Source organism: Electrophorus electricus, chromosome 5 (genome assembly GCF_013358815.1).
Source record: "Electrophorus electricus isolate fEleEle1 chromosome 5, fEleEle1.pri, whole genome shotgun sequence".
NCBI lineage: Eukaryota > Metazoa > Chordata > Actinopteri > Gymnotiformes > Gymnotidae > Electrophorus > Electrophorus electricus.
This window is the reverse complement of record NC_049539.1, coordinates 23,741,071-23,754,004: the sequence shown is the minus strand read 5'-3', so window position 1 is coordinate 23,754,004 and position 12,934 is coordinate 23,741,071. Positions and strand designations below refer to the sequence as shown.

General features: G+C 37.2%; 1 protein-coding gene across 4 annotated transcripts in view; it reads right to left on the bottom strand.

The window, feature by feature from the left end:
* Positions 1–12,934, bottom strand: part of LOC113589895 (E3 ubiquitin-protein ligase rnf213-alpha-like) — a 73,366-nt gene that overhangs the window by 52,737 nt on the left and 7,695 nt on the right. For all 4 annotated transcript variants that reach the window (XM_035526126.1, XM_035526129.1, XM_035526127.1 and 1 more), the window contains exons 6-11: positions 11,073–11,127; positions 8,657–8,684; positions 7,583–7,708; positions 2,276–2,463; positions 1,189–1,439; positions 674–888 (exon numbers count right to left, since the gene is read on the bottom strand). In XM_035526126.1, coding sequence (XP_035382019.1) covers positions 674–888; positions 1,189–1,439; positions 2,276–2,463; positions 7,583–7,708; positions 8,657–8,684; positions 11,073–11,127 — 863 coding nt within the window. The remainder of the gene's footprint in view (positions 1–673; positions 889–1,188; positions 1,440–2,275; positions 2,464–7,582; positions 7,709–8,656; positions 8,685–11,072; positions 11,128–12,934) is intronic.

Sequence of the window (12,934 nt, the reverse complement as noted above, 5' to 3'; positions counted from 1 at the left end):
TTTGGACTGCTATTTTTGTTAAAACTGGATTCACTTCAATTCACATCTGAGCATAATTTTCTGAACCCAAAACCACAGGATAAACCACTAAAGTTCAAATTTTACTATTTCGGGGAAAATTGTCTATTACACAGAAAAATGTTAATTTACCTATTCAGAATTTTCATAGACATGAGTTTTGTAGTGATGATACATGCAGGGATGAGGGGTTCAAGCATTTAAATTTTTTAGGTAGAAGATAATAAACATTGAGTGAAGCCTGATTCACAACATTAGTAACAGCTCTCCAGCTCTATACTTGTTAGTGAATTATACTTTTTTATTTCTTGAAATAATTTCAGTACAACTTTAACTTTCATGGGAGAATGAAATAAGCATCCTTGAAGTACTCCTGCTAAACAGTGATTTTTGCACCAAACAAATTTTCATTATTTTGAACTTAACATTAAACTTAATTCAAGCTGTCATTTGGTGGAACAGCTGGCTAACCCAATAAAGCACAAGCAAGTATAAATTAAAACTGTCTATAGATTCAGCACAATTAATACTTACACGAAAACTGTGATGTGACTGCCATTTTAACAGTTGTAGCAAGAATTCGTGTGGGGTCATGCTCAGGGTAGATAAAAGCTTAATCTAGCAGATGTAGCGAAAATATAAACACAGAGCTCACCATTTTGCTGAGTCTTCTAGACTTGCGAGAGAGCCTTGTAGCTCACCATTTCGTCGAACTATTTCAGAGAGTTTTTCAGTTCTAGGTTTGTCAAGACTGACTTTGAAAAAATCTGCAAGAAATGCAGCTGCAAGAACACACTGAACAGTTGAGTTATTTTTCAGACTATCAATTGCTCGGGTAAATGCTTTTGTTATTTTCTTTTGGTCTTCATGCTGAAAAAGAGGAAAGAGTATACGATAAAACAGGTAGTGATATACACTTTGATGATTTTGAGTGGTTTTTACTTTTTTGTTTTCAGTGGAAGAACAGAAAAAGATCTTATTAAATGTGTATAGGCAGAAATGGCAAAAGGGATGAATGCTGGAATAAAATTGGATGATGCCTAGGCTAGGTTTAGATATCTGTTCTAGCTACATAATGAATACTTTTAGTTACAGATAAATTAAACTTACAGGACAGTCAACATCAAATGTTCATAAGCATCATGTACTGCATACATCAGTAGTACTTACCAATAATGCTGGTATTGTTGCACAATGTCCATTCATGAAAACAAGCCTTATTTGTAAACAGTTCATTAAAAATACAGATGTGGTTTGCATGTCTGATAGATCTTTATTTGTGCACAGCATTAAGTCTGTTAATGCTACTTGAATGAATTTGCTGCGGGTTTTGTTAACCACTGTGGCTTTGCCTCCCACTGATAATCCGAAAAAAGTATGTGCTCCTCCGAGCAGGCACACATCATCAAACTGGTGGAAAACTGCAAGAATGACAAACAAAAACATTTCTAATTTATTTACACATTTTCATTACTTGTTTCTTCAGTAGTAAGTACCATCATAATAATAGTATACTACTGGTGATTTCCAAGTTTTCATTTGATGACTGATAGTGTGTTAGTAATTATTATAGCATATATTAAACAACAATATTCACTTGTCTATAATGGAGTTATATGAGGACTTATTTCATTGATATAAGAAGTTCAAGATGGTAGTTTCATTGTAAAACCCTGTGAGAAGTACAGGACCCTTCTGGTTCTGGTTACCAATCAAATTAAAAAAGATAATTCCAATGTCAAAGTATATAATCTCAGTAAACTCATATGCAATTCTGCACATTTGTGTTTTCAAACATTTCTATGTCTGTGCAAAACTTCTCATATAGGCTTCTATATGAGAACAGTTCAAATATATATAAGTATTTTAAAAGTCACCTTTAGCATGAAATCATTTCTTCATTAGCTTGAAATGTGTTATTCTGACATAATCCTGTTTTTATAACCTGTTTTTTCTCTGCAAAACCTTTCACACTTGTTTACATACTTCATTAATGTGCTTATCTGCAGTGGAAAGTGGACACATCACTTCCCACAACATTCAAAAGCCCAACCGTTGGCAAATACTGTGTTGCTGCATTGGCAGTATATCAGACTTTTTTTGGTCTGGACCCTGCAGAAGACTTTGTTCCTACATGACTTTTAAAGCTCACAATTCACATATGGGAGAAAAGGAACTTTTCAAGCCCACACATTGTCAAGAAGCAGAGCACTCTGCCTGTCATCCTACTATTTTAAGACAATCATTGTGCACTCACCCTTGTGAGACATAGAGCTATTTCCAAGCAATTTTCTGTATGTATAGCAACGGTCCTCATGTTGAAGCTTTTCAAAATAGTCTCTTCTATCCACAGTAGAAGTAATACAATAGGTATAACAGAATTCTTCAACCATTGTTTTCCTCACAGAGAGGTCACACGTGAACATATAACCAGCTTGATCTTTCCTAGACACAATGCAGAGAAAAAAGGGTAAATATTTGTTAAAATATATTTATAAGTGATCATTTTCAAATAGCTTTTAATCTAATTTCTCTCATATTGACGAATGAGTCATATTCTTTTTTATTCTCATTTTCCAAAAAACAAGCCTGTGGAAAAGACAGTTTGTTTTCATTTGTTTTTCAAAAACAAATGGTACAGGTTGAGAACATGTGGCCAGAGTGCTGAGTAACATCTTTGAAGGTAATTTTCTAATATACACATACTAATGATGGTGCTAGTAATGATCTGTTATATTTAAGGCTCCAGTTAATGCATGTGTGGATAACAGCTCCACAGCTCTTAGCTCAAACCTAATTGTTTCAATAGTATTTAGATTTCATCCTAATTGTAACCAAATGAATTTACAGTTTGGTAGTCAAAAGCTTAGGCCCTGTTCACACCTGGCATTACATGCACCTTGGGTGAGCCAATCACAAGGGTACATCAAAACACATGGCATTTATACCTGGCCTTTTTAATGTGTCTTGAGTGACCACATACAATTGGATTTCTTACATAGTTTTTAGACTGTTACAGGCCAGGCAAAAATCAGATGCTTGCGGATAAAAAAACAGGGATTTATTGTAGTAACAGGTAGTGGAAATGGTCACAAAAAAGGGAGTAACTCAAAAGTAGGAAAAAGAGTCCATGTCAAAAAAGCATAAATATCATCCAATAATCCAGGCAGTAGAATCCAAAAGGGGTAGGCAAAAATCAGAAATTGGAATGACTAAATCAAGGTTCGGTACACAGAAAAACAATCCAAAAGAACGCTCGGTATGCATAGGATTCTATAGGCAACACTTCGCAGAGTCCTAATGTTCAAAACAGGCTTAAATAATCAAGTGCACAGGCGATTTCAATATTCTGCTGATGACGATCTGACAAGAAGTTCATGATTGGTGGAGTCCTGGGTTGGGTCACGAACAGCCTGCTGGGTGTTGTAGTGTGATGAGGAATCGGGCGATATGACAGTAACCCCCTCCAAAGAGTCCGGGATGGCCAAGGTACGAGGTCACCCGTGACGACTCCCAGTACACAAGGCAGAGTACGCTTCAGGACAAGACTCCGTAGCGGTATGGCGGAGAGGATGACCCCGAGGGCGAGGTGCAGGCCTTTCCGGGAACCTTGCATGGAAATCTGAAAGGACACTGGGAGCCCATCATGGTCTCCCACCAGTACCGGTTAGGATGCCCTGAAACCAATCCACCCCTATATGTTCAAGCCACCCCTACATGTTCAAAAAAGGATGCCCAAACACGTGATGTAAATTGAGGTCCCGAATCTGATCATTTGTCCTCAGGAATGCCAAATATACGGAACACTTGATTAAACAATGCTTCTGCAGTTTGGAAGGCTGTAGGCATACTCGGGAATGCAATGAACCACACACCCCTGGAGAAACGATCAACTATAGTGAGGACCATAGTGTTACCTTCAGAACATGGGAGGTCTGTAACGAAATCTAAAGCGATGTGAGACCAAGGTCTGTTGGGTATGGGAAGTGGCATGAGCTTTCCTCCAGGGAGAATCTTAGGTGTTTTACTTTGACTGCAAACCGAACATGAAGAAACATATTTATGAGCATCGCCCATCATGGTCTCCCACCAGTACCAGTTAGCCAGAAGCTATCGAGTACATGTCTCTCCAGGATGCCCTGAAACTAACGAGGAATGAGCCCCCATCAATAGGCGGTCACGGCAAGAGGTAGGAATGTATTGTTTCCCCGACGGACACTCCTTTGGGATGACTGTGTCTTGCATGGCCTGTTCTATTTCATCATCTATTTCCCATCATATAGATGATAGGTGCAGCTAGGAAGGATGGTTTCTGTTTTTCCAGGGTCATCTCCTGTCTCCTCCAAGAAAACGTCGGGATAATGCATCCTTAAAATCAAATCTTGAAAAGAACAGAGACCAACGGGCTTGACATGGGTTCAGTTGTTTAGCTGTATGCATGTATTCCAGATTTCTGTGGTTGGTGATAACAAGAAAGGGGTGATTCGCCCTCTTTATCCAATGCCTCCACTCTTATAAGTTCACATTCTCCTATTCTGTAATTACATTCTGCTGGTGATAACCTACAGGAAAAATAAGATATTGGGTTTAACTTGGATTTATATTGTTGTTGTGAAAGTATAGCTCCTACCCCGATGTTTGAAGCATCAACCTCCATGACAAAGGGAATAGAAGAATCCGGATGCCTAAGTATAGGAGCCATGCTAAAAGTTTGTTTCAGGTTTTTGAATGCTTGGTCAGCCTCCTGATTCCATAATAACTTGGTCATTGCTCCTTTCAGGAGGGCTGTGAGAGGGGCTGCAATACTACTAAAATTCTGTATGAATTGTCAGTAAAAGTTTGCAAACCCCAAGAAACTCTGGATCTTTTTAACGCTGATCGGAATAGGCCACTGAATGATAGCTTTGATCTTCTTGTCATCCATGGTGATCCCACCGTGGCTGATCATGTATCCCAAAAAAGTCATGGTAGGAAGGTGGAATTCACATTTCTCTCCCTTGACATATAACCTATTATACAGAAGACTCTTCAATACTTTTCTTGCATGTTGTATGTGGCTTTTAATGTTGTGGGAATAGATTAGGATGTCATCAATATAAGCGATAACGAACTTTCCAATATATTCATGGAGGATATCATTGATAAAACCCTGAAAGACAGATGCAGCCACACTGAGACTGTATAGCATGATTTTGGGCTTATAGTGACCTCTGGTGGTGATAAAGGTGTTTTTCCATTTATCACCTTTCTTGATCCTTATCAAATGATATGCACTACGTAGGTCTAATTTGGTGAAGATCTTGGCTTCTCATAGTAGTTCCAGAGCGATGGGAATGAGAGGTAATCAGTATTCATGTTTCTTGGAAATATGATTGAAATTTCGATAGTCAATACAGGGTCAAGACCTCCGTCCTTTTTTACAAGAAAATCCCAACCCCATGGGGGAAGTGGATGGCATAATAAAGCCTTGACTTAATGCTTCATTTATACATTCCTCCATGATCCTCTCTTCTTCCTGGGAGAGAAGATAAACACAAGCCTTGGGAAACACGGCTCCCTCCAAGAGTTCAATAGCACAGTCATAGGGATGATGGGGAGTTAACAGGGTAGCTTTTTTCTTGCTAAAGACCAAAGAGAGATCATGGTATTCTGGAGAGAGGGAAAAGGCTTGTGTATCAGCAAGGCTCTCAACAGTGGTGGAACATAACCGGACAACTGGTAATGACAAACAATTTCTTAGGCATTGAGACAACCACTGAGCGATTTCCTTATGTGACCATGGTATAATTGGGGCATGATGTTCTAGATGTTCTAAGTATCTCCCCCCAGGCTATTCCCTCATGCAGGTGATCGAACACAGCTTTGAATTGCTCAATTAAATCATCATAAGATGCCAGTTGTACGTTAGCCAAGATGGAAGTTGCCCAGTCAAGAGCTTTGTCAGTGAGATGAGAGGTAATGAAGTTAATTTTATCTTGATTGGAACAGGTTGGAAGGCTATTGAAATATAATGAACATTGTAACCTCGACACTTGTCATATTTTTCAGGGGTTGGTGGAAGACTGCTCACGGTGGTAGTAGGTGCAGGCGTGGGACTGAACTGAGAAGGAGTAGTCATCATTTGTAGCTGGGAGGTAAGTTCTCTGAGACTTTGTCCTAGTTCCAACATTTGAGTTTGTTGATCCGATTGTTGCTTGGCTATAGTATCCATTGCCCGTGTGAAACCCTCAAGCAACTGGTGGTGTTGGTGGATTAGTTGATCATGGTTAGCCAAGGCTTCCTTTAACTCATCTGAATCTGCTATCTGCATGGGGGTGAAGTATTCTGTTACAGGCCAGGCAAAAATCAGATGCTCGCAGATAAAAAACAGGGATTTATTGTAGTAACAGGGAGTATGCATAGGATTCTAGAGGCAACACTTCGCAGAGTCCTAATGTTCAAAACAGGCTTAAATAATCAAGTGCACAGGCGATTTCAATATTCTGGTGATGACGATCTGACATGAAGTTCATGATTGGTGGAGTCCTGGGTTGGGTCATAAACAGCCTGCTGGGTGTTGTAGTGTGATGAGGAATTGGGCGATATGACACAGACAGAAATGTCTGTGACACAAATCCTCACTCACATTCCAGTATGGGCTATAACAGACTTTTGATCAACCACTACACTCAGCCCAAATGGAAATTATGCATTTCTTTTTACTTGTACACCAGCCATAAACAAAGCTTGCAGTTGATATGGGTGGTACTTCATTGCTGTCGAGAATGCATCAGGACACATTAGCCTTCACAGTAAAGAGGTAGTGTAGACCTGAGGCCTCTCAGACCACCTCAAAATGTGGTCTGAATGATGGAATTACAGTGCATCTCTGAGACCCCATTTACACCTGGTCATTTCTTGTATCTCGAGTATCAGGATTATATCTGGATAGATATTATCCACATGAAAATGCAGGTATAAACGTACCTAAGATGCTCCGAGACACATTTTAGACAGATGTTATGGTATGCTGCTACAGTATGCAATGAAAGTGCGATACATTATTTTCATAAAAAATAAATGTGTTCCATTCCTTCTGTAAATAGTAAAAAATATTCATCATTTTATAGATTTGTAGCAATATTTCAAACAAATATACTTTGTCTTCTTGTGTGGGTCATGCCATTTGTAGATATTTACTCAGTTGTGTGAGTGTACTCTAGAGCAGAGTGCTTTTATTATCTATGATGGTACTACATTTATTTTTGTTAGACATTCCATTTATTATGTTAATTTGATCATGTTCTATTTTATTATTTTGTATCATCTGTCTGACTTACATTACTCCTCTCAACAGAGTTGTTTGTTATGGATAAAGTAACTGTCCATTACATTTACATTTTACTGTTTGAGTGACATCGCCTACTTATATCGAAAAGGGGTGATATAAACAGTGAACATCTGTAAAATATCCTGGTTGTCAGAAAGGGGAGAACTTTAAAGTCTTCACTTGAAATCAGGTAAATTGGGTGTATAACCCACTAGAACCCCGTTCTTTTCTTTAAAACTTGATTTATGAGCTTACCTTTTAAATTTCAATGGATATTTCTGTCCATTGGAGGTAACAAGATGCAAGACTTCCTTGTCAGAACAGACACCATTTCGCAGAACAGCATAAAATCTCACACAAATTGTTTCAGGTTCAATTCCACTGTTAAACAAAAATCTTTGTTATAGCTGAGACTTTGTCATTCATGTAACATTTTAAATTCAGTGCACAAGTTGTTTTGGTAAATTAATTTATAAGAATATATTCTGATATTCATCTGTTCATGTTTCTTTACTTTAACATAACCTAACATTAAAGTCCCTGTGACTGAACTAAGCAACACAAATGAAAATGCACATCAACAATCATGGAATCCGAGACTTGGCAATACATACTTAGAATGCTGGTGCTCAGAACACAAAACAAACACATACTTAGAATGCTGGTGTTCAGAACACAAAACACACACTTTTGCGCCACAAATCTCAATGTTAGAAGACCAAGAACACATCTGTATGAGGCACCAGATGTAACATTTCATGCACAAAATGCCAAAATACATTATGTAACTAATTTTGTGAATCACTACTTTTGTGTCAATTAATGATCCAATTTAGTGAAGCCCAAATCCTATTAATTACATTAAATATTTTATAATTAAAACATTCACAATGTAATAGGCTAGGGCCCATATTTGAAATGATCACCACCAAATTACAGTTTTAAAATGTCTTTCCATCTTAAATTGTGATGATCTGAGGCTTGTGCTGTGTGGAAACGTTTATTATAATACATTTTAGAAGGAGAAATTAAACATATCAGGTTGGTTATTGGACAACATTCAGAGAAAATTTTATTAAGCCTATGTGCTAATGTGCTACATGTGGTGTGCTAGTGTAAATATGGCTGATCATTGGTCACTGGCTAATCAATTGGTGCAACTCTAATCCATAGTATACAGATCAGCAGAGATAATAGTGTCAACTTTTGGTAAAATTGGCAGACTCATAAGTTGTCTATTCCAGAAAGCCCCCCAAAAGGAAAAATTTCTGAGGATAAGGAATTTTTTTAAATTCCATTTTACCCAGATGTAAAGATAATTTTTCATACCTGTAATGATCTTGTTGATCGTCTGTTCCTAAATAAAATAAATATTATAAATAAATATTACAAATAAGAAATATAAACATTTGTAACCACATTTTAAGAAACACCTACCTTATTCACATTCACTGGCAACTTTTTAAGGTGCATCTATCTTCTAGTTGCATTTAATATGTGTACTGGTTGGCATACACAATCTTCCAGCCACCCTCTATCCTGTTCATTATTGGTCAGTATCTGACCAAGGACCACTGTTCAGTGAACATCATTAGGGTGGGAGACCACTCTAAAGACTACAGTGACTTAGTAGAGGTATGGTTGTAAATGCTGAGCTGATATGAATGTATTACACATGAGAAAGAAAATTGCTTTCACATGTTAATCAGTTGGATTAATATCTACCGGACAGAGTGTTCTGCCATCCTGAAATATCCAACTAAGTGTAGTCCTGTGGTGAGAAACTGACCACTGTTGAAGGGATGAGGATTGATAACTATCACCTTAACTGTATGCCTATAAAGTATTTCTAATACATGCATGTTTCTAATAAAGTAACTTTGACAGTCATAAACAGTGATGATGGAATGGATCAATGTTACTGATGTAGTTTTAAAAAGGGTCCGTGATATATAAAATTCATTAGCTAACAAACTAGATAACCTGTTCAGTTTATTTTTTCTAGATGGAGGAACACGTGGACTACAGTACACTAAACTACAGCAGGTTGAGTAGAGACAACAATTGGAGACTGAAACACCCATAATTAGTCTTTATTCATTTCAATTTTGGCTATGAAGAAATTAGTCAGAATGTTATATTGTTGTTTGAAGTCCATGTTTACCACACCATCTGTGGCACTGTAGACTGTCTACTTGGATTTGATCAGGTCTTGTAGTGATGTAGACCACTGTGTCTATTTTATATTTGAGTAGAATAGAATATATCAGATATTTTATAATTGTGAATTTTAAAATGACAAACTTAGCAGCAGGGCCCGTTGAGAATGCTCTGCTCCCTCTGTACTAAGAGTCTAGCTCCACCCCTTGTAAGTATATACAATTCTGTTTGGATATGTGTAACAATGAAAAATGCTTTAAACAGTACAAATTTGCATTGCGCTGTTTGTTGTGCCTTTGCCAACACAAGATGCATGTATCACCTTACAAACAAAAGATTGCATTACCTCACTGATTGAAAGAAGCTTAATCTAATAAATAGCATTTGCTAAGTAGACAGACAGCTAAAACCTCATTTAGCCAATAAATATCTTTTGTAGAGCTACATTTAGTTGAGTTATATATCATCTAGTTGAGTTATTTAATATTTGTTTTATTTAACTAGCATTTCAGAAATGTATTACTCTATTTGTGAGTGCCTGAATTTTGGTTCTCATTTTTCCACATTAAGTTCAAGTTTGGTTTATTTGTCACATACATAGTCATACATGGTATAACATGGTATAAGTTCAGTTACAGTTTCTGCTGGTTCTCTGTGTGAGTCTTTTTAGAGACTATACTATTGAATAAAAGCCTTTATTGGAGAAGAAATGGTATTGTCTCCTTCTTTCATGCAATTATACAGTATTTTGTTGTGAAAAACAAGGTTTCACAAGATACCTACACTGAAACCATTAGAGCACCCAGCTAACCTTGATGTTAGTTAGGCAGTGTGAATAGATAAAAATATATGTCATAGATTCCCCCTTTGGTATCAAGATTGGAAATTAACACCACGTACTCTTTGTTTTGATTAGATTTCTATCTCTAACCCTGTAGTCTGAGTAGTTTGAGTAGTCTTCCTTGATGCAGATTGTTACCAAATAATGCAAATCTCTTCAAAATGATATTTTGGAGGAATTTACCAATTTTTAAAAATAGTTAGTAGACTCTTCATGGAGCTATAGCCAATTAACATGGGGGCACATTGTAAAATGTTGTTTTGTAGGCCTACTGAAAAATAAAAATTATAAAGTATATTTGTTTTCATTTGTAGAAATATTAGTACACACCCCAGTGGCAGCTATAAAACTACATATGTTCTTATCAAGCTCCTAACTGTAACTGTACTGTAACTCTACCTACCATTTAGGTTTTGTGGTGCTTGATTATAAAAAAAATTAATCATGACAAAAATAAATTTATTTGAATCCATGGATTAATAAAAAAGAATTGAGTCTATAACTTGGAGAAATTCTATACTCTTTTCCCACCCCAAATCCAAACATGTAAAGACTTTACCCAAAGGAATTATAAGCAAAAAAGTTTTAACATTGCACAGTAGTGCCCGGATCAAGCCAGCCGGGCTCATGTCAATCAACTGAGTGGTGGGAGAGAGTATACCTCTCCAGAATCTGAATAATAATATAGTCACAAGCTTACACAATCACCACTGACAGTTTTAGTAGTTTGTACTGATTTGATACCTGTACGCAGTTGAGTTTCAGTGTTGTCTTCTCTTGGCAAATATTCAGGCACCAGCTGAAAAAAAATAAAATAATGATAAATTGAAAAAGAAAATGTTAGTAAAAAAATTGCATTTAGTCCTGTGTTAAGTCTGCAACACAATGATTATTGTAGTAGAGAATGACCGCTCACCCTCTCTTCAGCACTTTCACCCTTTTACTTTGTTTGTTTACTTTCTCTGTTTGTTTTGTTTGTCAGAATTCACTCTTCACAGCGTATATATCAACCAAACTCACCTGGTTTTGTTGATTAAGACTGACATTACATTGTGCGGACAGCAAGGAATCCACAACTCCTGTTCAGAAAGGCCTGTCCATGAAGGTCTATGTATCTAACTGAGCCAGCTCTGAAGAGCCAATCCCATGGACTGAGAATCCTGGCCAGTCATTGGCCTACACTGCTCGTGCACTGTCAAGAAAGCAATGCTGTGACACGCTCTCTCAGTGCCATCCAGACTTTTTTTTTTTTTTAATGGATAGTCTCTCTCAGTGCCATCCAAGCAGTTTTGATGGAAGGCAGACATGCTCTCTCAGTGCCATCCAGATGGTTTCAATGGAAAACAGACACTCTCTCTTGGTGCCATCCAGGCAGTTTGCATGGTTGAGCCAAATGACATGTAAGAACAGTCATTTTGCTTTTTACATTAACAGTTGGCATGAGTAGTATATCTACTGTTTATACATCAAACTAGATCAGTTAACCCTCTCATATGTGGATACAGATATCCTATCTCAGGCTGTTTCACAACAGTTTCTCCTCTCTTCTAAGCCTTCCTGATATACATAGTCATGCTCTCTCGCCACAAATCTGGCTTGGTTAATAAGTTTCCCTTTGTTGGTTGTAGTTTGATAAAGAGATTGCCGGGTTGATCATTCATAATCATTGCAGATGAATAACTTATACAGTTAATTAACTTAAATAGTTTTTTTTCCTTTCCATTTTTTTCTTCTCTTGTTAGTCACCACAAATCTAGTTTGTTATCTAGTGCTCGCCTCCCGCGAGTCATGTGGTTTGGCCCGCAACGTGCAGTGGGAGGATCCACATTTGTGGCCACGCCTGCACACACCTGTACCTCGTCCTGTCTGTGTATTTAAACCCTCGTCATAGTGTGCAGGATTGTTGGTCATTGTTGATGTAACGTGTTAATGTAAATGTATTCCTGTTTATCGTGTTTGTTTAATGTTAACCGTTTTATGTTCCTTTTTTGTAATACGTGTGAGTGCCATTGTGTTTATTGTGTTTATATGTTAAATGTTCGTCCATGTCGCTGGAGCCTGTGCGTCCTGCCCCTCGCCCTTCGGCACTCAGGCCACATGCGTTACAGTTTGTTGTAGCAATTTTGGAAGACTCCATATCTCTGGTCATTAGTAGAATCTTCATCAATGATTTTTATGCATGTTCTCCTGTTCTCATGTTCTTCTCTACTTACTTTAGTTTTTATGTCTTTGAGTAAGGAGCGATGTTCTAATTTTTGGTAGATGAGAAATAATCACATTATCTAACTGGTGACTTTCACGAGTTAAGACTGAATTATTAATCATTAATAAATTAGATAAAACTATACATTTTCCCTCTGGGTTACTCAGGGTGGTGCCCCAATTTAACCATAACAACTGTGATTGACAATTTATTAAAGTGTTAAAACCGCTACAATGTGCTCTGGTGGAAAATAATACAGCTACTTTAGTTTCTGTCTTTAAGTAGCCTGTATTATGAAAGTACATAACTGTTTTCTTTATATTGTTGATGTTTTATTACTTGTTTTTATTTCTAGACTCTGTTTGAACTTTCTCAGGTAAATCCAATATTATGAAAATAATTT